This window comes from Hemicordylus capensis, chromosome 5, assembly GCF_027244095.1.
Source record: "Hemicordylus capensis ecotype Gifberg chromosome 5, rHemCap1.1.pri, whole genome shotgun sequence".
In the NCBI taxonomy this organism is placed as follows: domain Eukaryota; kingdom Metazoa; phylum Chordata; class Lepidosauria; order Squamata; family Cordylidae; genus Hemicordylus; species Hemicordylus capensis.
The window spans coordinates 98,303,491-98,329,875 of NC_069661.1; the positions used below are offsets into that span (position 1 = coordinate 98,303,491).

The 26,385-nt window shown below is 42.2% G+C and overlaps 1 protein-coding gene across 6 annotated transcripts in view; it reads left to right on the top strand.

The window, feature by feature from the left end:
• Window positions 1–26,385, top strand: part of FRYL (FRY like transcription coactivator) — a 286,750-nt gene that overhangs the window by 197,830 nt on the left and 62,535 nt on the right. For all 6 annotated transcript variants that reach the window (XM_053253420.1, XM_053253414.1, XM_053253415.1 and 3 more), the window contains 13 exons: window positions 1,146–1,318; window positions 1,885–2,045; window positions 3,160–3,270; window positions 3,779–3,933; window positions 4,042–4,141; window positions 4,516–4,684; window positions 6,676–6,935; window positions 7,817–7,957; window positions 11,574–11,742; window positions 12,657–12,741; window positions 17,695–17,807; window positions 18,516–18,666; window positions 20,045–20,148. In XM_053253420.1, the coding sequence (XP_053109395.1) occupies window positions 1,146–1,318; window positions 1,885–2,045; window positions 3,160–3,270; window positions 3,779–3,933; window positions 4,042–4,141; window positions 4,516–4,684; window positions 6,676–6,935; window positions 7,817–7,957; window positions 11,574–11,742; window positions 12,657–12,741; window positions 17,695–17,807; window positions 18,516–18,666; window positions 20,045–20,148 (1,892 nt within the window). The remainder of the gene's footprint in view (window positions 1–1,145; window positions 1,319–1,884; window positions 2,046–3,159; window positions 3,271–3,778; window positions 3,934–4,041; window positions 4,142–4,515; window positions 4,685–6,675; window positions 6,936–7,816; window positions 7,958–11,573; window positions 11,743–12,656; window positions 12,742–17,694; window positions 17,808–18,515; window positions 18,667–20,044; window positions 20,149–26,385) is intronic.

The following is a 26,385-nucleotide window of genomic DNA, read 5'->3' on the forward strand; positions in this document are numbered from 1 at the left end:
GATGGTACCTGACCCCAGTAAAAATAGCCTGCATCCAAAAAGATTGCTCTCTTCCTTACTGGAGTGGTTGCGGGATGAAGGGAACCTATTTTCATCTCTGGTGGACCTCTCTGAGGGTCTTATCCTTTTGGACAGAGGTATTCATGGAGATGTGCAGGATTACAAACCAGAAAATAGGTCTATGCCCCCAGCTGGCGTTAGTAAATGTATTTTCTGGGGTCAATAATTATTCCAAAAAATTAATGGTGTTTATGGTAACTGCTGCAAGGTTAGCTATAGCCAAACACTGGAAAAATCAAACCTGGTTGATGGACATCTGGTACAAGAACCTATGACATATCTCAATCTCAGAAAAGCTAACCCATATTATTTGATCCTGTTCAAACCAGACTACAAATAATTCTTTTTATGTAATTTGGTCAGATGTTATTCTTTACACTAATCTGGAAAATTATGGTTGTTTTCCTACCACAGACAATATTAGAGTGTGGATGAAATACGAATACGACGAATATTTATATACTGCATTTCAACAAATTTCCCGCATAGAGGAGAGCTGGTCTTGTGGTAGCAAGCATGACTTGTACCCTTAGCTAAGCAGGGTCCACCCTGGTTGCATATGAAAGGGAGACTAGAAGTGTGAGCACTGTAAGATATTCCCCTTAGGGGATGGAGCCGCTCTGGGAAGAGCAGAAGGTTCCAAGTTCCCTCCCTGGCTTCTCCAAGATAGGGCTGAGAGAGATTCCTGCCTGTAACCTTGGAGAAGCCGCTGCCAGTCTGTGAAGACAAAACTGAGCTAGATAGACCAATGGTCTGACTCAGTATATGGCAGCTTCCTATGTTCCCAAAGTGGTTTGCATAGATATAAATATATAAGTAAAATGGCTCCCTGCCCCCAAAGGGCTCACAAGCTTTAAAAGAAATATAAGATAGACACCAGCAACAGCCACTGGAGGGATGCTATGCTGGGGATGGATTGATGAATTGTGGTTTGTTGTATTATGCTTTGCTGATTGTTAACAATATTTGGATCACTATTATTTAGTGTTGTAAATTTGTTTTAATAAAGATTTTAAAAAATTAAAAATCCAAAACCTTGAGTTTAAAATGGATCTTCAGTTGTAATGTTCATGTTTTCTTTATAGTGCAAGTGGTGGCCTTGATAATGAAACACATTCCCTCAACAACACTTTATTGGAATACGTGGATCTAACAAGGCAACTCCTAGAAGCAGAAAATGAAAAGGACTCTGACACACTGAAAGATATCCGATGCCATTTTAGTGCCTTAGTGGCAAATATCATTCAGAATGTTCCAGGTATTCACCATAGACCACGTTTACATTTTTCCATCTTTATTGGATATGCTTATCTATTTATTTATTTCAGGATTTACGGTCCAGTTTTCTAGACTCTGCAGGTAACAGATAATAAATGCAGCCCCCAAGGCTAAAAACAAACACTGATGCAATCTTTAAAATATTACAAACAATTTAAAATATATGAACTCACAAAAGACCTGTTTTTAAAAGGGATGCTGTACACAAATATGTTTAAACCTTTAGGCTTCTGTTCTGTAACATTGGGGTAGTTATTTCTTCCCTCTCCCCCCCCCCTATTTTTTTAATCCCAGCTATGTTTGACACACTGTATGTACATTAACTAGAATTAGAACTTAAAACTAATTTATTTCTCTTGGGGGATGTTAAATTTCTGCAGCCAAAAGACTTGTAGTACAATCTATAACTCAGCTTTGATTTCCAAAAAAGGGCAGTAAAGGCAATTATTTCACTTTTGAAAAGGCTGAAACTCATCTTGTTTGTTTTTTTGATTTGTGGAATTTCATTTACATACCAGGGTCTATTAATTTATGTTTCTTTTGTAGTACACCAGAGAAGAAGCGTCTTCCCACAGCAGAGCCTACGTCACAGTCTCTTTATGTTGTTCAGTCATTGGGCAGGGCCTTTCAGCATAATGTTCACTCCTCTGGATAGATACAGTGATAGAAATATGCAGATAAACAGACATCAGTACTGTGCATTGAAGGTAACAAGAACATACTTTGACATCATGTGTTTGATTATAGTAGTGACATACTTATCAGCTACTTTTTCCTTAGCTTTTATATTTGCCATGTTCACAATTCTCCTGAAATATCAATATTGTTGTATAATTGTGCAAGATGACAGGAATCTATTATTGCTACAGATAATCAGCCTCTTTTGTAAACAGTACAATACTATTCAACCTGCATAGAACAAAAGCTTTAAACCTTTTTGTGCTAATCCTTCTTTCAGAAAATTGAAAACTGTAATAATTTGTTAGTTTTGGAATCCTCTCTAATAAAACGCTTGGTGTCCGTCCATGGACAGACACCAAGCGTGTGTCCCTGCCTCCCTGGCCTGTTCTGGGCATGCGCAGAGCGCATGCCCAGTTCAGCCGTGACAAAATGGACACAGCCACCAGGCAGCCATCTTGGTGGCTTCACCCGGCCGGGGAAAGAACAGAAGTGGCCGCCGCCAAGCCGGATAACAGGCGGCGGGGGAAATTGGCCGAGGCGGCGGCAGAGCCGCCGCCTCGGCCAAAGGAACAACGGAGACCACACCGGGGAGACAGGGACCAGACACCGGGGGCCGCGCGGAGGCCGTTAAAGGCTAAAAGAAAAAATGCTGCCCCCGCCGTTGCTGCCAAACTCCCACCCTCCCTCCCAACTTCCAATACCACCTTACCCCGGCCCATGTCAGCTGGGCGAAGAAAGACCTGAATTGAAGAGGGAGTGAGGAGCGCGCAAGCAGTGCTCCTCTCTGAACAAAGACTCTGCCCGAACTGGCGCTTTGGGTGGAAAGGACGCAAGAGGCGTCCTTTCCGCCCAAAGCGCCAGTTCAGAAAGAGGCTTTGCAGAGAGAGAAGCACTGCTTGCAAGCTTTTCTCTTCCTCTACAATTAACGATTTTCTCAGGCCAACTGACAAGGGCCGGGGTAAGGTGGTCTCAGAAGCTGGGAGGGAGGGTGGGAAGGCTAGCGCCCGTTATTATAACGGGCTAAAAAATACGAGTGGAATAATAAAGCCTTACATTTAGTGAATTTTAGGGAAATGATGCATTTAAAGTACAATTATAACAATTTTATCTGTCTCTGAATGTTTTCTCCCATTTTTAAAGGCTATGTCTGCTGTACTTTGTTGTGGCCCTGTTGCAGATAATGTAGGACTTTCACCCGATGGTTATTTATACAAATGGCTGGATAATATTTTGGACTCGCAGGATAAGAAGGTAACATACCATATCATTAACATTTAAAACCTCACTATTCAAATCATCTGTGATTGGGGTCCAGGAAAGCTTCCTTCCAAATCAGAAGGTTGAGTTTTTTTAAAAAAGATTAGTGGTTTTACTATGACTGCCATCTCAGATCAGGACCTGTGTGCAGAGGCTATTTAAAATAATAAGTGGACTCGACTTATAACACCTCTAACAGTCCAATTCTATGCATGTTTACTCGAAGTAAGTCCCACACTGTCCCATACTTCCAGGTATGTGCATAGGATCGCAGTCTCAAATGTGGTAAATGCTAAATTTTTTGGGGAAATGCTAAATATTTTTGTAACATTAATTCCAGGAGACTGACTGTACTTTGTTATCAGTCTGCTTATTTTTAATGTTGTTCTCCTTATGATTACTTGAATGTTTGCTTTTTATGAAAAGTAAAGCATGTACGTCTCTGTAATAATTTGTAAGTTTAAATTGTGTTCCACCTCTGAGTGTTGCATTTTTGGTTTAGGTTCATCAGCTAGGTTGTGAGGCAGTTATGTTGCTGCTGGAGCTCAACCCCGACCAGAGTAACCTCATGTATTGGGCTGTAGATCGCTGTTATACGGGTTCTAAGCGGGTAGCAGCTGGATGTTTTAAAGCCATAGCCAGTGTGTTCCAAAACAGGTACTAGAGAACTCCTTGAATAAAATCAATTAAGATTCGTTTATTTAAAAATAAAACTTGTTTGTTATTTATAAACACCTCAGAGTTGTTATCTTTTTTTCTTCACAGGGATTACCAGTGTGATACAGTGACTCTGCTCAATCTTATATTATTTAAAGCAGCTGACTCTTCTAGGGCTATCTATGAAGTTGCTATGCAACTCTTACAGGTTTGTATGCAAGTTTAAAAAGAAATTGAAATCTAGAAATTTATACTATGAAATTTTTCAAAATGTTAACATAGAAAACTGTTGCATATGTGTTAATGTTAAGCGTGTTCCTGGGGTACCCCTGTTCACATCAATGAAGTTTCTTGTGGCAGTGCAGTGATCTACTTTTCCAGAGTCCATAATTCAGTTAAAGCTATTCTACATCTAAAAACATAGAGGCCACAATGTATATTTTAGCAATTGAGTGACTTAATACATTCTTGATGTGGTGCTGTCCAATTGGTGGTCTGTGAGCTAGGACTTCCAGTTTTACTGTTTAAAACAATATTCTAAGCTTGAATATATATCTCAAAATATGCTTCATTGTATTCTAGATTCTAGAACCGAAGATGTTCCGTTATGCTCATAAACTGGAGGTTCAGAGAACTGATGGGATACTGAGCCAGCCTTCGCCTTTGCCCCATTTATATTCTGTGTCCTATTATCAACTCTCTGAAGAGTTAGCAAGGACATACCCAGAATTAACACTTGCAATATTCTCAGGTATAATAGAGTGTTTGATTATGCCAAAATATTTGCTTTTAAGACATTTCAAGCCATCTAAAGACACTTCACCATACTCAAACTCTCTTTGACTGTTAACAATAACCTGTATCAATTTCTGTTCACATAGTGGGAGACCTAATTGTGCATAAAAGCAGTAAACTAAGCCATTGTGTTTTCCCATTGTTATTTGCATGCCTGCTTTTTCTTTCTAAAGACAGGAATGCAGACAGTTCAGGGACTGAAGGCATTAGGACTGAAATAGTTGATCAATGTCTCCTTTACCCTGTGAGAAGAGAAATTAATTCTCATCACCAATTCTACTTGAGCCCAAATTATATTTCTAATCTAAGAACAGACTTTGTAAGCAATATGGAATAGAAAAACCTTTGAACTCAGTGTGAGATAATCCTATAAGTTGTTCAGATCTTCAGCAGAGGCCCTGCTTTGAGTACTCCCTGCTTTGAGTACTACCTTAAGTGGTAAAGTGCATAGCTATGAGAACCATGGCTGCCTCTGTGGTGATGCCTTGCTTGGGGAATTGTCTTCTCACATATCTCCTCATATTATATTTTTGTTGAATATTATTTTATGATGATGTTGTTCTAAATAATGGATTGTGAGCTGGATTTTCCAGTGAGCTTTAAGTTTGCCCGATGTAAAGTGTCCAGCATAAGAATTTTTAAGTTTTCGTTCTGGCTCCTTAGTTTTTAATGTTGCTTTTTGTGTTCTGATGTACATTTGCATTTATTTTTGCATTTACTGTTTTATTGTCTGTGATACGTAAGTTACCTTGAGCATCTCCATTTTGGAGGTAGAAAGACAAAAATATGGCTGACGTGATGCACAGTGGTATGGAGCCACTGTGCACTGCATTGGGGCTGCTTTGGACTCGTAAAGCAGCCATGATGCTGTGGAGAATGGACAGTTGTGCAAGCAGCTCTGTTGCAATTTCTCCTATTCGCTCACGCAACTGCCTATTCTCTAGAACATGGAGTCTGCCTTATCTACCAGCCCCGATATAGTGCTCAGTGGCTCTATACCATTGTGCATCATGTCAGCCACTTGATAAAATCTAAGCCTGCCGTTCACTTATTTGAAAGCAAGCCCCACTACAATTGATAGAACTTATTTCTGAGTAAACATGTTAAGATTGGATTGTAAATGTAACAAAACTTCATAGAGTCATATGCTTCTGTGTTAGTCTTTAATTTGAAGCATTACAAAAGAAGTGTGTTTAATTATATATCTCACTCTTGTTGGTTGGCATACAAATGTTCTTCTAAACACATGCCTCTTTTGCTAAGTCTTCCAGCATCAGCCCCCATCTTTTTTGCCCATATCAGTAGACAAAATATGCCACATGAAGGGGGATGTTGATCTTTTGATTGATTTGCTGTTTCACAGATTATTTTATTTATTTATTTATTTATTTATTTATTTATTCGATTTTTATACCACCCTTCTGAGCTGGCTCAGGGCAGTTATGACTCTAAGCATATGGGTGTATTGTTTTTTTAAATATAATATTATTAGAAATAGTTCTTTTTACATTTTGCCACTTTTCTATGGTCTGTTCATGGAAAATAAGGAAGAAGGTTCTTCATTACAAATATAAAGACAATTCGTCTTGCTGGCTGAATTAAAAAAATCACAATGGTAGGGTTGTTAACATTCTGCAGCACGAGTTTCTGAGGCTAAGAAAAACATTTTTTCCCCTGATAACACTTAAGGAGCCCCTGGTGGCGCAGTGGTAAAACTGCCACCCTGTAACCAGAAGGTTACAAGTTCGATCCTGACCAGGGGCTCAAGGTTGACTCAGCCTTCCATCCTTCCGAGGTCGGTAAAATGAGTACCCAGAATGTTGGGGGCAATATGCTACATCATTGTAAACCGCTTAGAGAGCTTCCAGCTATAGAGCGGTATATAAATGTAAGTGCTATTGCTAGTGTAAGTGCTAAGATTTGCTTGTTTCCAATTATTGAGTACAGAAGTAAGCCAGAGAATTCAAATGGCACATCCTTCTGGAAGACAGGTGATGCTACACTATTTGCTACCATGGATGAATAATATTGAATTGGTGGATTTGAAACCTTTACCCACGATTCGGCGGCAAGATGAAGATGAAGAGGATCCCTTGAAAGATAGAGAGCTGATGGTGAACAGCAGGCGTTGGTTAAGAGGAGAAGGTTGGGGATCACCACAGGCTACTGCTTTGGTGTTAAACAATCTCATGTATATGACAGCAAAGGTAAAATAACCCAAGTGTTGTGGATTATCTCATTTCGTGTGATATTGTTGTGAGTAGCAGTCCCAATACTAAATGCTGAACTTTACTTCCTAAGCCTGTCACTTTTGATACCAAAAACATTCTAAAAGTTTTTGATACCAAAAACATTCTGAAAGTTGTTTGGGAGCTGTAATTTACCTACTTGATTAATCTTAATAGTATTCCATACTGCTGCTAATTTGCCTGGTAATACAGCATTCATCTCCCAACTGAGGTAATTCTTTTCCCTCCGGCCTCATTGCCAGCTACTCACAGCGCTATTTTTGAACCATCTTGCTTGAAAGAAGCAGAGAGAGAAATCTAATTAAAGATAGCAGCATAAAAAGAACAGGCAAGATAATATATTTAAGCTGTCAATTGGCAAAATTTTTGAATCTTGTGGTATATGTGTTCTTAGTCTGTTTATTGTATGTCACTTCCAGCACTCTTGTTAATAATGAAAAGGTGATTCATAAATACAATAAATTGTATTTTTATATTTATTGTTAAATAAAAATATTTCGCAGTCATTTCTTTAAACATAATGATATTTATCTCAGAACTGGATTTCATTTGATATCTTTTAAGTATCATACATTTTGAAATTGACTACTAAACAGGGATCCTCAATGACAAAACAGAGCTATATAGCTAAAGTGAAAATGAAGCTGCTTAAAAAGACTTGAAGAGTGTACTACTAAGCAAACTTTTTTTTTTTTGGCTTGGCCATTATGGACAGTTTGGGTTTAAATTGCTAAATAAAGGTTATGGTTTTTTACTGTTTGATTTGAAATGTATTTCATAGTGACACGTTGTATTGTTAAATTTGATGAGTAGGATCCCCTCCCCCCATTGTTTTATAGTACGGTGATGAGGTGGCATGGTCAGAGATTGAGAATGTCTGGACTACTCTAGCAGACAGTTGGCCAAAGAATCTGAAAATAATTTTGCACTTCTTGATCAGCATTTGTGGAGTGAACAGTGAACCCAGCCTCTTGCCTTATGTAAGTGTTTGACACTGAAATCCTTTGTTGCTTCCCTGATTTGTTTACGAATGCAAGCATAGGTAGTATAAGACCCAGCATGATGTAGTGGATAATTTTGAATGGTTAGGGGGAACCTAGATTGAATTCAAAGTCCTGCTCAGCCACAATGCTCACCAAGTGACCTTGGGCTAGTTACACTCTTTCCAAGTCTTCATTCTTTCATAGGATTCCTTTGAAGACAAAGTGGGATAACCCCTTGTATGATATCCTGGGAGTAAGGATAGGGAAAAAATGTGATTTTTAATGCTGTAGGTGAGTGGTAAGGAGTCAGGAAGGGCAGATTATTAAGACAGAATACAAGAGGCAGTGGTGATTCTTTCTACCCCCAAAAGAATCCCATTGTGTGATAGCCTGTTGCCGCTTAGGGCTTTCTTCCCAGTAGTGGAACAACAATACCAGTATTGGGGACCCCTTATAGATCTTTGGACTAATAAGCAAGCATATAACTTAACTACTAAATTCAGATGTTTAGATAATGAATTTACTTACCAGAGTACAATCTATTTTTCTTTTAAATTAATTCTACATTTCCTGTTTGGCCAGTTCAGATGTTAAATCATGGTCTCTTAGCCTCAGGAACAAACATTCACCTACGCCCTGCCTGTGCATGAGTCAAAAGAATTTTACTTCTGATAGTGGTTAGAAATAAACAAAGACTGGTCTCGACATCTGAACTGACTGATTCTTGTTTTATTCTAACTAAAGAGCTTGAAATAAACCAAGATATGGAACTTCCTTCAAACCTTGGGAATCATATTCTGTTTTTTCTCAAGCTCTTTTGTCAGATTAAACCAAGATTGCTTGGTTCAGATGCCATAACCAGTCTTGGTTTCTTTCTAACCACAGTTGGAAGTAGAATTCTCTTGACTTGCATACAGGCAGGGAATAGGGATGTTTACACTCTCAAGGCTTGGAAATGTCACACGGAACTGAGATTTAACTGTGGTTTCACCTGAATTCTGAACTGCCTTATAGACTAGCCCTTTTTATTTCTTGTTTACACAGTCAGACAGGTGTTATTGACTGGTTTGTTTTATCCAGACATCGAGTCCTTCCCAAGGATCTGGGATGGCTGAATTTTATCATCAATACTGTTGGTTATTATAGATATCGTCGCAAAAATATAGGCTGTTCCCAGTAAAGCTGCTTTTTGTAATTGGCTGATGGTGATTTCTGAGGTCCCTATTGTGTTGAGGTGCTCTTCAAGGTCTTTTGGGACTGCACCCAGGGCGCCAATTACCACTGGGATTATTTTGGTCTTTTTCTGCCACAGCCTTTCAATTTCAATTTGTAGATCTTTGTATTTGGTGATTTTTTCTATTTCTTTTTCTTCTATTCTGCTATCCCCTGGTATTGCTATGTCGATTATTTTGACTTGTTTTTCTTTCTTCTCGACTACAGTTATATCTGGTGTATTGTGTGGCAGATGTTTGTCTGTTTGTAGTTGGAAGTCCCATAATATTTTTACATCTTCATTTTCTTCAACTTTTTTAATTTTATGGTCCCACCAATTCTTGGCTACAGGTAGCTTGTATTTTTTGCAGATGTTCCAGTGTATCATCCCTGCTACCTTGTCATGCCTTTCTTTGTAGTCAGTCTGTGCGATCTTCTTACAACAGCTGATCAGGTGGTCCACTGTTTCATCTGCTTCTTTACAAAGGCGGCACTTGCTGTTTGTTGTGGATTTTTCGTCTTTTGCTCTTATTGCATTTGTTCTTAGTGCCTGTTCTTGTGCAGCCAGTATTAAACCCTCAGTTTCTTTCTTCAAGTTGCCATTCTTAAGCCGTTGCCAGGTCTTGGTGATGTCTGATTTTCCACTTATATTGTGCAAATATTGACCATGCAGGGGCTTATTTCTCCATCTTTCTGCTCGGTTCTTGACTTGTTCTTTCTTGTAGGCCTGCTTTGTTTCATTGGTGTTTAATAGTTTCTCGTTCTTGACCATTTTAAGTGCATCTTCTTCACTGTCCTTGATATAGTCTTCAAGACCTCTTTTCTCCTCCTCTACTGTTTGATGGACTTGCAGCATTCCTCTTCCACCAGAGCTGCGAGGGAGGTATAGCCTATCTACATCACTGCAGGGGTGCAGAGCATGATTGATGGTCATGATTTTCCTGGTCTTACGATCTAGCGTCTCTAGATCTGCCTGGGTCCAGTCTATTATCCCTGCAGTGTATCTGATAACAGGTATAGCCCAGGTGTTTATGGCTTGTATGGTGTTCCCGCCATTGAGTTTGGACTTGAGGATTTTTCTAACTCTCCTGATGTATTCACTTCCAATTTTTCTTTTAACTTCAGTGTGTGTGATGTTATCAGCCTGGAGAATGCCCAAGTATTTGTAACATTTGTTCTCTTCCAGGTTCTTGATGTTGCTTCCATTGGGCAGTTCTATTCCTTCTGTTTTTGTTATTTTCCCTCTGTTCATTATTAATGCAGCACACTTGTCTAGTCCAAACTCCATTGCTATATCGCTACTGAATATACGGACAGTGTTTAGCAGTGATTCGATTTCTGACTGGGACTTTCCATACAACTTCAGATCGTCCATGTACAGCAGATGGTTGATTTGACTTGATGTTTTAGGTGTTTGGTATCCGAGGCCTGTTTTGTTTAGTATTTGTGAAAGTGGGGTCATGGTGATTACAAACAATAGAGGGGATAGTGAGTCCCCTTGGAAAATGCTTCTTCTAATGCTAACCTGTCCAAGTGCCTCGCCATTGATTGTTAACTGTGTACTCCACATGCTCATTGCTTTTTTAATAAATATCTGAATGTTTTTGCTGACACCAGTTGTTTCTAAACATTTTAGTATCCATGTGTGAGGCAATGTCAAAGGCTATCGTGTAGTCAATCCATGCAACACTTAGATTGGTTTTTCTTCTCTTGCAGTTTTCTAAAATCATTTTGTCAATCAGCAGCTGGTCTTTTGTGCCTCTGGTGTTTGGGCAATTTCCTTTCTGTTCAACTGGAAGCTGTTTGTTAGTTAATAAGTGTTGCATCACTTCATCTGCTATAATTCCAGTTGTTATTATTATTATTACATTTATATCCCGCTCTTCCTCCAAGGAGCCCAGAGCGGTGTACTACATACTTGATTTTCTCTTTCACAACAACCCTGTGAAGTAGGCTAGGCTGAGAAAGAAGTGACTGGCCCAGAGTCACCCAGCTAGTTTTATGGCTGAATGGGGATTTGAACTCGGGTCTCCCCAGTCCTAGTCCAGCACTCTAACCACCACACCACGGGCACTTATCATTTCATACTATGAAATGTGTCAAATGCTGAAATAACATTTATGCACAATATTTGACATTTGAGTGGTCAGTTATGATGTAAATTATATGGCTGCAAGTTTTATTTAGGATATTTTTTCTGTTTGTTCTCCACCAAATATGTTCTTTGGACTTGAAGATGGCACAATATGTTCAGTTGCAATTAGGTGGTTTAAGAGTAGTTCCGCTTTGAAATTTTGAATACTAACGGAGGGTTTAAATAAATGGGGGTTTTCATGGTTTTAAGCTCAAGCCATTTTACTTACCATTTTTAATGATTTGTGTCTTTATGTTTGAATGGCAGGTGAAAAAGGTAATTGTTTACTTAGGTAGAGATAAAACCATGCAGCTTTTGGAAGAGCTGGTGAGTGAGCTGCAGCTTACAGATCCAGTCAGTTCAGGAGTCACTCATATGGATAACCCACCATATTACCGCATCTCTTCCAGCTACAAAATCCCCTCTGTCACCTCAGGTGAGAAAATTAATTTAATTAGTTCGTACTTCTACTTTAGTCGACATATTTGATTAACGGTTGGGTAAAACCCTGCTGTAAAGAACATAACTTTTTAGATTAACAAGTACAAAACAATTCATTTGCTTTTTGAAAACAATCTGAATTGTTGAATATTTGAGTAGTGTTCAGTGGAAATTTAATGTTTACGCTTTGGAAGAAAAGACTGAATTTTATTTTGACTCAAAATGTATTAATCTTTATGTAGAATAGGAATGTTGGGTTTGTTTCCTAGAAATGGAACTTAAATTCATTACCACTGTAGTGTTTTTACTGATCGTAATTCACTTGGTACAAATTCCAATGTGACTATTTACCAAAACACAATCAGGAGAAGATGGACCCAATCTTGTACTACGTTCTTTTTCTGGCCTGATCAGAGGAAGCCAGTTAGAACTGGCTTCACAGACTAGGCCATGAGCCTGTAATAAATAACCGAGGAGGCAAGAGAAAGAACGGCTCTGTGGAGCAAATGGGAGGTGCCTGCTGGTACGGGCCCCTGACAGATCTTTCTTCAAAGGAAATTGCCTCCTAAGAAGAGAACCACCCAGTGTCTGGACTACTGGATGGTAACAAGTAGGGAAAACCTCTTTCAGTTGACATAGAGAGAGCATTTTAAGAAACACTTAGCCAAAACCCTTATGGGTGTGCAAAACTAGTTGCATGGCTCTTTGCATCTGGTCACCTGTGATTTTCTTCCTGTGTTTTATATAAATTCCTTTCATATAATTTTGTTCATTGTGCACCTAATGTTCATGTGTAAATCAAAATAAAACGGTGGATCAAGATGTTAGGTAAAGTTTAGGAATTCTCATACATTGCACAAACTTCATTTCAGTTATTCTCAAAATTCTATTCTTCTTTCACATTTGCAGGTACTACTTCTAGTAGCAATACAATGGTGGCGCCCGCAGATGGTAATCCTGACAATAAGCATACAAAAGATAGTATTGATGAGAAGTAAGTAGTACTTCAAAGAGTTACACATTAATTGCGCATTTTTTGTTAACAGAAAATGAAATAAGTAATCAAGTCAGACTTTTCTGTTTTGGTCATCCAGTTGGTCAGTAATATGACCATAATGGTGATCTGGCATCCTTCATAACATGGGCTTTGAGCCTGCACAATAGACCCCACAGTAGGCTTTCAAACTCTCCGTGGGCCTCTGAAGTTCAGCACTTCATGCACAGCGCATGCTCGGTATCTTTGGTGCCAGAGCGCTTTGTGTCTCAGTTCCTTCTCAACCGCCGTTGTGAACAGTTACCTTGGTTTTCACTCCTCATGTTTCTGAAAGATACAATTTATGGTTTGCTTTATTAGTTACACTGACCTTGGACTGTTTTTTCTGATAACACTTTGCCTAATATTTGGGATTTGTTTCTAATGGACCCAAGGAAGACATTTAAGTGTTTCTCTTGCCGCTGAACCCTCCCCTCTTCCTACAGACACTACCTTTTGTTTGCCCTGTCTTGGGGAAGATCACAATATGCGCACCTGTAAGATTTGCCTCTCCTTTTCCAAACAAGTGCAGAAAAGCAGAGAACTGTGCTTGAGAGTGGCACCTTACGAACAAGCCCTTTGCCCATCGACTCCAATACAAAAAGCCTCGCTGACCTGTTCTTCAAACGTCCACTGGACACATATGCCTCACCACAACCCCCTTTGACACAGTCTCCTTTTCCGCTACCTGTAGAACCAATCTGCCCAGCTTCTCCTGCTAAGCTAACTACCCCCTCTACAAGCACTGAGAGGGCACTTGCTATTTCAGAAAAGCAATTCTCCAATGTAGAATACACTCTTTTCTCTGACTCCAACACTGAATCACCATATTGCACACTGCAACTTATCCATTCAACTCTGAGACTGGTCCATAAACCATCAAGTCTACCCACTGTCCCTTTACATAAAGGGCATCGACAACATGTTGGCGGTCAGTCTCAGCAGATATACAAACCTCCCCTGTCAACACGAATGGGAGGAGAACCATGACATCCTTTCCAATATTTTCCTTAGCTGGGGGACTCCCTGAGAGGATCTCTTCATGACTCAACACAACAAAAAGTGCTCCCTCTTCTGCTCAAGAGTGTCAATGGGCAAAGGTTCCCTGGGGAATGCCTTTCAAATCCCTTGGACCACACATCTGTTCTATCTCTTCTCACCATTCCCTCTCCTGTCATGTGTTGTTGGCAAAATCCTACAGCACAAGACAAACTTCATAATACTCACATTGTGGTGGCCAAGGCAGCTGCGGTTTCTCCTCCTGTTACAACTGTCTCGGGGCCTCCATTGCAGCCTCCACCAGCATCTGGATCTTCTCTTCCAGAACAGGGTCCAGGTGCTCCATCACAGCCTCTGAACATAATGGCATGGAGGCTGAACTTCTAGACCAAATCTTGCTCTATGAATGGAAAGCCTCGACCAGACATAACTATTGTAAATGAAAGAGATTGATCAACTATCCAAAAGGGCTTCAAATCAACTGCTACCTCCGTCCACCAAGTTCTCACAAGTACTGCCTCCTGTACTTGACTTCCATGAAACATGCTGGCCTTTCCAATTCATCTGTAAAAGCCCTTGCGTCCGCCTTGTCTGCAGTACACTCAGGATGGGACTCTAAAACCTTATGTCCACACCCCAACTGCAAAAGATTTCTAAAAGACCTCAACAATATTTAATGCCCGTTTAAGTTGAACCTTGGAGTCTCTGTTTGTGCTTTCCACCTTCATCGAAGCCCCCTTTGAATTGTAATCCTCAGCCTCTATTAAACTACTCTAGTTTAAAACTGCTTTTATAATTACCAGTTGGCAGGGTTAGCAAACTCACCAAGAGCTGACATTCCGTTTACTGTGTTCCCCGCCACCCACTCAATAAAGTAGTGATGCAGATGCAGATGTAGATGTAATGATGCACTTTCTACCTAAAGTGGTCTCAGTTACCACATTAACCAGGACATTGTTCTTCCCACATTTTTCATGAACCTCATTTCCCCCTGGAATACTCTGCATTCCTTGAACATTCAGAGGGCACTGCTCTTCTATCTGGATAGGACTAAAATCTTTAGAAAGTCCTGTAGACTCTTTCTAGCCTTCAAAGATGCTAACAAGGGCCAACCTATATCTTGTCAAAAACTTGCTGAATGGCTGGTCCAACTAATCTCTACCTGCTATGACAAGCAAGGTGTTAAGCCGCCTGACACCATCATTATCCAGCATTGTCTCCTCTGAAATACAAAATGCCACTACCTGATCTTCCAACTTACCTTTTGTAAAACACTACGTACACTCTGGACATCCACTCTGCGGCTAAGGATGGTTTGGGGTGGGCTGTACTTAAAGTTCTATGGCTTTACATCCTCAGACCCTCCTTCTTTCAAGGAGAGCTCACTATTCGCCCATGTTGTGAAGGATACTGGATCCATTAAGTGATCCAGTATCATTTTGGTGATCCGGTATCATTCACAACACCCGCCAGCATCCCCACTCTTTCAGATGTACCTACTGGACTTAGCTTACTTATTTTGTGAAGTCCATTTTGAGCAGTGGCCATTCCGGAAGTGAGAGTCAAAGCGCTCTGACACCAGGAATACTGAGCATGATCTGCATCTGAAGGGTGGCTCTTCAAGTGCTACAAAGAGCGTGAAATCCTTCTGTGGGGACTATTGTGCAGGTGAAAAGCCCACATTGTGAATGATACCGGATCACCAAAAGATCAAAAGTTACAGATGAGCATCCTGTTCTTCCTTGATCTCTAACGAAACATTGGAGCCAAAGAAAGATACTTTTTGTGTGGCACTCCCATTTAGGTCTGTTGGATTCATAGTGCAGCTGTCACCCTTTAGTGTATGTGGCAAGGGCTGGTATTAAGTTTTTCTATAAGAAAAGTGTCTTCTAAATTAAGTTCAAATATTGGTCTGTATTTTGTTGTCATCCCATAGTTTGTCAAATTCCTTATATGAATTGCATATAATTCAATGTTATTTGTGTTTATTCCTTATTTGCCATAAGGAAAATAATAATAACAAAGACCTTTGAAAGATAACAGATGAATCATAAAATATTGACAGTAAAATATCAGTTATACAGCTTAAGTGTTATAAGTTATACAGTGTTAATATAATTTGGATTGCAGTTTACTGTTGCTAGGACAAATTTGGAAACTTTCTTCAGTACCTCCTTATTGCTTGCCAGCATTCTAATTGTTACTAATTGGACCTTGGGGTCCTTACTTATTGAGGTCCTTATTAAATTTAAACTTTTCAACTATCTGCTATAAGAAGAGTAAAATATCATTCAGTGTGGTCTCAGAACCCAAAATAATAACTGCCTCTTTGAGCAGAGCAAACACTTAATGCAGTTGACGAATACATTTTAAATGCTTGTCTGCTAGCTCTGGTAGATCCTGATAATACTATTAAGCTGTTCATTTTTAGTAGGAACTATGAAACAGGCCTTGATTGGTTGATGACCACTGGAACTAAAGGGTAGCAAGATGTGTCACACATGTAGTCCACTATTCTGGCACCTAAAAAGGAATTATAGGTGTGATTCCCACTTTTTAATCACATAGTCCATAGCAAAATGACTTTTTGTAGTTTAGTTTAAAAGTGTTTTCATACACTGAATGCTGGTTCTGTGGCAGTGCTTGTTTCTTGCCAGATAGTTGCTATGTAATACTTGAGAGGGATTGAAATATTGAGTTTATTATTAAGGGACAAACCTAATGATCTGGATAGTGATTCCACAACAGTCATAAACAATGGGTTCTGCGCCTGCCGAGACCTCTTTGGGTCACTCTCTTCCTGCCACTGGCTCCCAAACAATGCTGCACTTTTCTGCTTTGGCCAGAGAGCTGCTGACTGTCTCATCCGCCTGTGCATGTCACTCTCTGACTGCTTTTGTCTCCCCAGCACAGAGATGAAGCAAACATGTGCAGTACTGCTGGGGAACCAGCAGCAGCCAGAAGGCAAGGAAATGGTGATGGCTGCTGGAGCAGCAGTGAAAGAGTGGCAAGGATCCCCAGGGAACCATGAAAGATGCATGCTGCTACTACAGTGGCAGTGAGCAAATGGCTGGTGGAGTAGGCAAAACATGCCAGGGAAGGAGAGGGAAGAGGGGTGATATTGGCACATATTGGGGCAAGGCTGTGGCCAAACATACCCTGGGGGTGGGGTGAAGGGGAGAAAGACAAATGGGATGGCAGCAGCAGAAAGTGGGGAGAAGCAAAGGCAACACACTAGCTTCAGGGAGGTAGGGTTATTCCCATGGTGAGGGGAGCGGGACAAAGAAGGGCACTCCCCCTCTTGTCATCCAGGAGCCACACGGGCATCTGAGGAACATAGGAAGCTGCCATATACTGAGTCAGACCATAGGTCCATCTAGCTCAGTATTGTCTACACAGACTGGCAGAGGCTTCTCCAAAGTTGCAGGCAGGAGTCTCTCTCAGCCCTCTCTTAGAGAAGCCAGGGGGGGAGCTTGGAACCTTCTGCTCTTCCCAGAGCGGCTCCATCCCCCAAGGGGAATATCTTATAGTGCTCACACTTCTAGGCTCCCATTCATATGCAACCAGGGTGGACCCTGATTAGCTAAGGGTACAAGTCATGCTTGCTACCACAAGACCAGCTCTCCTCACAGACGTGAGGTAGTTTGCTTCATGAAAGAGGCACCCCTGGACAGACCATTTCCTGTGCAGGATTGATTTTAGCACACATCAAACAATGGCGATTATTCCTGATAATGTGCAAACTTCTGTAGATTATGATAAAATACCAAGCTGTTAGAGTAGCTTTTAAACAGTTATGTGGAGGGATTGATAAGGCATTATCTTAATTAAAGATAGTTATGTACCATATATAGTTGCAAAATATTAAGCAACAAAGAGATACCTCTGTTAACACCATCAATTTTTTCCCCTTAGCTATGTACATCTAGATATTTACAGTGGATTGAATAGTAATCTGAATCGACAACACCACAGGCTAGAATCTCGCTATAGCAGCAGTTCTGGAGGATCATACGAAGAAGAGAAAAGTAATGAATTACTTTATTGTCCATAAGTAATGCATTTTTAAAAAAGATAAATTCTTAAGAGGAAAATTTGTTAAGGAGCTGAGTTTGTTGAATGTGACAGTAGGATCAGACCATATTGCTTATCTAAACTCACAAAATTCCTAACAATATGTGTTGTATCAAAATCTTTTGGGGAAAACTTGCTACCTTTATCTAACAAGGGAATAGAAGTCATGGTGCTTCAGCTGATAAGATCAGCTAGCCAGTTGTTTCATCTCTTGGCTTGCATACATTTTATACTAAACCTTTCCTCTAGTCACAGGGGTCTAGAACACACAATAGCATGGCTTCTTCAGTAACTAAAGTTGAACTGAGGACAACTTCACATTGTAGTCCCTGATTGGAAATGTGAATAACCCCAACTACAGGGTGGTGGTCAGCTTTAGAGCTATTAACATTTGCAAGCTTCATTGTGCCAGCCCAATTTTGCACAGAGAGGTTTCATGTCAGTAACATCCGAGAATGTATGATGGCGGTGTGAGGACTTTTTATGCAGTCAGGCCTGCATAGCAGCAGGTAGGAGCTATAATGTATTAAACCTTGTTTAGAATGTAAAACCATGTGGAATACATATGACACAGCATGTATATTTTGAAAATACTGTATTTCAACTAACATGACTACTTTAAACTGAACTATCCAACTATAAAATGAATATTTTTACTATAGGTGATTCAATGCCACTGTATTCAAACTGGCGACTGAAAGTGATGGAGCACAATGAAGGGGAGCCATTACCTTTTCCACCCTCAGGGGGCTGTTGGTCACCATTGGTGGATTATTTGCCTGAAACATCCTCTCCAGGCATGTCTCTCCATAGGTAAGCAACAGGAATAGACTGAAGTAACAGAAGTTCCTTTCATATACGGTATAAGTGAGAGAGATTGTAGCACAGCTCCTCCCCACTCCCAAAGAGATTAGGAGGTCAATAGTTACTCTGGAGCAGAAATAATAGAGCAATAACAGAGCAAATAAAATAGTAGATAGGATCTACTATTTTAAATGTTGGTTTTCATAGGAGAAGGTGACAGCCTATGCCAGAGGCGTAACTAGGGAAAATGGCGCCCGGGGCAAGCACTGAAATGGCGCCCGGGGCAAGCACTGAAATGGCGCCCCCCGCGCCACAACATACTACATTATACTTAGGTTTTTCCTCACAAGCGCCCGCCGCCACCGCCAAGCCAGGCCACTGACTGGCCGCCAGGCGCCAGCAAAGCAATGGGGGGGGGCGCGGGCGGCACGGAAGGGACCGCTCGTGGGGGATGGGCTGCCTACGCGCTCCCTTGACTGCTGCAGCGCTGCTGCACTGAGCAGGAAACATTTGTATTAACAAAAATTTTTTAAAATTTTTTTTTAAAAATTGTCATGTCGGCGCTCCCCATGTGACCAGAAAAGATGGCGCCCGGGGCACGTGCCCCCCCTGCCCCCCCTATAGTTACACCTCTGGCCTATGCTTCTAGCTTTTCCTTGCTCTTAGGAATGAAACATAGGAGGCTGCCTTTTTCTGAGTCAGACAGTTGGTCCATCTAGCTCAGTATTGTCTACACTGTCTGGCAGGAGCTTTCAGACAGGCGTCTTATCTGGAGATATCTGGGATAGATCTATCCACCACTATTAAAGCTTAATGTTCATATTCAGAGTCAGTGTGCCTCTGAATAGTAGTTGCTAGTGGGGGTAAACAAGGGAGATTGTTGTGTTGTTTGGGCTTTCCAAAGGCAGCTGCCTGGCCCCTGTTGGAGAAAGCATTCTGGATAAGATGAAACTTGGTCTGATACAGCAGGGCTCTTATGTTAGATGGTGGTAGCCATCAGGTTTCTTTGTTCCTAGTCTTTTGAACAGTTCTTGCCTAGCTGAAAAGGATACCATCATTAATAGTGTCCTAAATAATCCATTATGCTCCTTTACAAGCTTTTTGATGTTTTGAGTAGTTCAACTCTGAAAACCATTTCTATGCATCGCTTGTTTGGGACAATGAATTAGGATTTATTTTCTAAGTGATAGTTTCCTTATCTGTTACGATCAAAGTAAGATGTACCTTAAATATCTTCAAACCTAATCTGCATCATCATCATCACTAATACCTTGATAATTATAAATAATTATAATCTTAGATAATCAGATTTGTTTCGACTCATGATTTTTAAAAATACTGCTGTGTGTTTTGTGTTCTTAACCAATGCCAGTTGTTTTGCTTGTAGGTGTAACATAGCGGTGATTTTGTTGACTGACTTGATAATTGACCACAGTGTGAAGGTTGACTGGGGAAGCTACCTGCACCTCTTGCTTCATGCAGTTTTTATAGGTAACTACATTTATTGAAATTGTGTGTTATACCACTTTTCAACAACAACAACAACAAAGTTCTCAAAGCAGTGTACATAGCAAAAAGAATGAGAAGATGGTTCCCTGTGCTGGGATGAATAGGGACAGTTGCTCTCCCCCACCTAGATAAGAGAGTCTTCATTTTAAAAGATGCATCTTTGCCCAGTTAGCAGGGGTGAAATTGAGAGCCAGTATTAGGTCAGTGTTTTTTGGTTTTATATTTTAAAGATTTTTGTGCCAAAGAAGTGGTTTGACTGTGTTAAAATAAATCCAGATTTAGCAAATGGAAAACACAGATTTCAAAGTAACATGCAAATTTTACAGCAGTGTAGAAACCACAGCCTATGCTCCCAAGCAAAGGCTCTTGTTTTTATATTAATTAAAAACCGAGTACAATACCACAGTAGAAAACTATGAAAATATCTGTGTAGAAGCCCCTGAACCTTTAATTATCTTTAAGGTGATCCATAGGACATTCATAATCCTGGGTTCTGCACCTGCACAGGACCTCACGGGTGGAACATCCAAGCTCCTCATGGCACTTTCACAATCTGTCTCACCAATGCCTCATTTGTCTCTCTCTAACAGATGATACAAAGCAAGTAGTTATTGTCATATGTTGCTACTTTAGCTCCACGAACTTCAGGATGGGAAACATCTTCCATTGTTAAACAATGAACAACATTCTTAACAATATTTAAGTGGCCTGAGGATCTGAAACACATGCAAAAACACAAATTGAAAACAATACTAAAACAAACTTGTACATGTCAAAAACAACCTCAAACCCTTAATTAGGGAAATGTCATGATCAGGTTCGCGTTCAACTGGGTCCCGCAACACTCAACTCTCCCCCCACCCCCAACCTCTGATAATGATGAATTACATGTTTATGTTATAAAGGGAGTTATATCACTGCCTAACTCTGGTTAATTATCTTGTATGTTGGTTTAACAGACATGAATATTGCTTTTACATTATAAAATACCTAAAAAAATAACTTTCTACTTTAATGAGGGATTATAAAAAACAGCAGATTCTCAGACTGCCTACATGTGTTTTCTTCTTTTTAGAGGTATTCTGAAGATAATTATACAAGTGGTTTGCTTCTGCTCTCTCCTCCTGGGAAAGCTTGCTAAACACCAAGGATTATGAATGTCCTACGAATCACGTTAAAGAGGAACAGATGGCTCACCTACAACTTCTGTTCTTTAAGTGATCCGTGGATACTCAAAAGACCCTCCCATCCTCCCCACAGCAGTAACTACAAAAAAGATGACTCGCCACTGGATAAACAATCATCGTATCAAGGCAGTTGTCTAGCAGAGACAATTAGAGCCATTTTTGGAAGGGCGGTATAGAAATTGAATTATTAATAATAATAATAATAATAATAATAATAATAATAATAATAATAATAATAATTCTGGGATGCCAGAATTTTATTGTCAGTGTTGTTGCTGATATCTATAACAACAGCAACAACATTGACAATAAAATTCTGGTATCCCAGGTCCTTGGGAAGGACTCAATGTCTGGATAAAACAAACCAGTCAATAACACCTGTCTGACTGTGTAAAATAATAATAGTAATAATAGAAGAGGGCACTCCAACCGCCAAAACAGTTGCACAAAGTGCAAAGGGACAATTGTGAATGGCGGGAGGAGCATGGATATTCCACCTGTGAGGTTCTGTGCAGAACACATGGTGCAGCAGGGAAGCAACTTGCCTAGGGAGCAAGAGGCTGTCAGTTCGAATCCCTGCTGGTATGTTTCCTAGACTATGGAAAACACCTATATCGGGCAGCAGCGATATAGGAAGGTGCTGAAAGGCATAGTCTCAGATTATGCAGGAGGAGGCAATGGTAAACCCCTCCTGTATTCTACCAAGAAAAACACATGGATCTGGATTGTGATCCATTGTATCCATAAGAACTGGGTTTCTGCGCCTGCGCAGGGACCTCCCGGGCTGACTAGCTAGCTCCTCTTTGCGCCCCGCCCGTCTGCACGTGCCTTGCAGCTTCCGTTAGAATCGACGGTTGGGGCGCCTCTTCTTCAGTTTTCTCTTGACCGCCAAAGCGCTTACACCTCTTGGCTGTTGCTCCTCAATTATTATCAAAAATTTTGACTTCGGACTGTTTGACTATTCTCTACTGAGCGGATTAATTGGTTTGACTTCAGAACGAACAACGGACTTGTATTGGGACTCTGATTCTAACTTCGAAGTTTGTACAGGACGGTTTTGACTCGGAACGGCGAACAGACTTGATTACGGACTCTGCTTTGTTTGTTCCTAAGATTGTTTACTGAATTTGACTCGGAACGGCATTTGGACAATGGAAGCTAAGAAGACATTCAAACGGTGTGAAAAGTGTCGAGCAAAGTTGCCTTCGACTGATTATCACGACGCCTGTTTGATGTGCCTAGGAGAGAATCATAACACGGCGGCATGTAAGATATGCTGCTCGTTTTCAAAACAAACTAGACAAAATAGAGCTCTCAGGCTTCGAGCTGCGTTATACGAGGAGGCACTTCGGCCGCCAACTCCTCGTCCGTCGGCGTCGATGAGTTCCGGTTCAACATCGGGAGCTTCAATGTCGAAGGAGTGCGGTGCGTCAAGCTCCCCGGGATTGGGTTCTAGTGGGTCTGCTGATAAGCAGTCTAAAACCACTGTTGACACTCTGTTTAAGAAACCAAAGGAGGTTTCCAAAAAACGGAAGCATAAGGATAGAGATCGTCATGCTTCTGAGAGGGAAGGTCGCCATCGTGAGGAGTCTCGACATCGAACTCCCTCACCGACGGCAGCACAGATTTATGACGTGGACTCGGCTGAGTCCCCTACAGCCTCGACGTCGACACCTCCGGCATCGACGGTCAGGATGGTTTCGGCTTCGACGTCGACGTTAGTCTCGACGTCGACACCAGTGCCGACATCGAGATTGGACCAAGGCAGTCTGGGACAGGCGTCGACATTGGAATCGACATCGACGCCGACGTCGATATCGGCGTCGAGGCATTTGCAAGTCTCGGCATCGGAGCCTCCCATAACTGCCCAGGCGGTGTATGCCATTCCTCCGTCGGCGTCCACGGTGCCGGAGCAGATATTGAATGTGAACACTGCTCCTTCGTCGGTGTTGACGGCTTCGACATTGAGGAGGATTCCTCATCTTTTGTCACCGGCATTGACGCCAGCACAGTCCCCCTCGACGCCGAGGACTCCGAGTCTGGCTACACACGGGGACGGACTTAGAGAACTGCTGGAGTCGAGTTCGAGTACACCCTCGGGTGCGACGTTTCACGGCTTCCTGTCGACAGGCTTGGACGAGGGTCCTGGAGGTGGAGAGCTGGCTGATCTGCCTCATGTTGCCTCACTGACACCAGCAGTGGTCCAGGATCCAAGAACCGATGTCGGGTGCTCTACGATGCTGCAGCCAACTCATTCCTGCGGTTTCCGCCATGGGGTGCCGGATGATTATGCAGAGTTCTTGCGTTGGAAAGCGGCACAGGTAGAAGTGCAACCAGTGCAAGGGCTGCGGAATTTTGCGCAGGCTGGACAACTTGCTCAGCCGCTGCTGCAGTCAGAGCATGCAGACCATCAGGGGCCGTCTGTGAACTTGCCTATACAAACACCATTGGTGCAAGTTCAAACCTACCTTCCAGAGAATTCACAATTACCTGTGGTCCAGACGAGGATGCCAGAAAAACCTGCTGGGAAAAGAAAGAGGAAAGCAACACCTCCTCCTTCTGAACCATCATCTTCACCCTCTGATGACAGTGAGGACGATGAGTCGGGACCAGCCTCTGACAGAGATGATATCACTCGTAGGTCTGACCCCCCTTCGGATGTGCCACCAAAGCTATCCACCTCGCCAACTGAGGAATTGAAAGCTTACCATATCCTCATAAGGGACATCGCTGAAGCCCTGGGCATGGACGTAAGCTCTCCGGATGCGGACGTTGCTGACCCGGTCTATAATATGATGAAGCGGTCTAAGACTTCGCATCCTGTTGCCCTCACCATGATTCCTGGGATAGACAAGGCTGCGAAGGTGGCATGGGACTCAGTGGGGGTCGGGGCTCCAACTTCCAAGCGCATTGAAAATTTGTATAGGGTTACTGAAGGAGAGAACTCTTACCTGTTACGGCATCCTATACCGAACTCCTTGGTTGTCAGTTGCGCTTCATCCACCAAGAGTGGACACCGTCATTCCACGCCTGCTGACAAAGAGGGGAGGAAAATGGACGTTATGGGTCGAAAGATCTATAGCACCTCCAGTTTAGCAATTCGTATTGCTAATTATGCGGCGTGTATGGCACGCTATAACCATTTACTTTGGGATGCGCTCTTACAGGATTCATCCTCTTTGTCTCCGGAGGACTTCCAATGGAGATTTAATGATGTGTACGAAAGAACAACGGCAATAACGCGCCAACAACTGAGCGCATTCAAACACTTGTCGGAGACGGAATCGAGAGCAATGGTGACGGCAGTGAGCTTGCGCAGGCATGCGTGGCTTCGCTCAGCAACCCTGCAGACAGACATGAAGGAGAAAATCGAGTCCTTGCCATTTGACGGCAAAGGTTTATTCTATGAGGACACGGACACGTCAATGGAGACGTTGAAAAAATCTAAATTCACTGCCCGCACCTTTATGGTGCCTTCGAGCGGTTCCAGCTCAACTGCAAGGAGCCGCACTTATTATCAGAGAAAGAGTGATCGGTATCGGGACCGCAAAGAATACCGAAAACAATTCAGACCTTACCAACGCGGTAAGGGCTTTAACCAGAAACAAAAAGGAAAAACAGCTCGTCAAGGCGACAAGAACGCTTCCAGCAAGAGCTTTTGATGGGACTGTTCGTCCACTGCATCAGTTTTGCAGCAGCCAATTAAGTCCAACGCTACAATCCAGGACCCACTACATCGGCCCTGTAGTTGCCAGGATCGACATCAAACTGGCAAGCCGTGCGCCAGCATGGCACAACATAACATCCGACCGGTGGGTACTGAGAATAGTGCAGACTGGATATGCGTTGGAGTTCGAGACAAGGCCTCCCTTCTCTGGACTGGTCTATACGCCGGCCACGGAGGTGTTGCGGGAGGAGGTCAAGGTGCTGCTGGAGAAACAGGCGATCACGCGGGTGCAATGGGCGAACAGACTGACCGGCTACTATTCCCGGTATTTTCAGATACCAAAGAGAGACGGTGGAATAAGAGCCATAATGGACCTGAGGGGGCTCAACCTCTTCATTCAGACCAGGAAATTCAGAATGGTGACGCTGCAGGGAATTCTGCCTCTGCTGGTGAACGAACAGTGGGCAGTTACTCTGGATCTCAAGGACGCTTATTTTCATATCGGGATACAGGAGAGTCACCGCAAGTTCCTCCGGTTTACAGTAGGGGCACAGATCTATCAATATGTGGTGCTTCCATTTGGACTTTCTACTGCGCCCAGAGTGTTCACAAAGGTGATGGCAGTGGTTGTAGCCCACCTGCGAACTCAGGGCTTGAGGCTGTATCCGTATTTAGACGATTGGCTCGTGGTGAACCACGACAGGAGTTTACTGACCCGCCAAGTGCAGATGCTGCTAGCCTTGTTGGAGTGCCTCGGCATCAATGTGAATTGGAAGAAGTCGAGACTCGAACCCATGACTCGAGTGAACTTCATCGGAGCGGTGCTGGACTTGAAATTGGCCAGGGCGTTCTTACCTGCGGAAAGAGTTACCCAAATGCACGAACTCATACGTCACTTTCAGAGGACTCCACGGCAGCCAGCGGTTCGAATCCAGCGGATGTTGGGTTTGATGGCATCATGCACCACAACGGTGTCACACACGCGCCTCCGCATGCGCACATTGCAGCATTGGTTTCTCCACAACTTCCGACCCAATGTGGATGGCCAGAATATGCACTTGACATTACCACAACATGTCCTCGCCAGCCTGGGGTGGTGGCTAGACATGGACAATTTGGGCAAAGGAGTCGAGTTTGTGTCCAAGGAGCCCACCTCCCGGATAACGACAGATGCCTCGATGGCGGGCTGGGGTGCGCATTGCGCCAGCGTATGCGTGCAGGGGACATGGACCCAGTTGCAGAGACTTCAGCATATAAATTACTTGGAGCTATTGGCTGTGTTTCAGGGCCTAAGGGCATTCGAACCTATGATAAGGGGACGGTCAGTACAGCTGGAGTTGGACAACACGACGGCAATTGCCTACC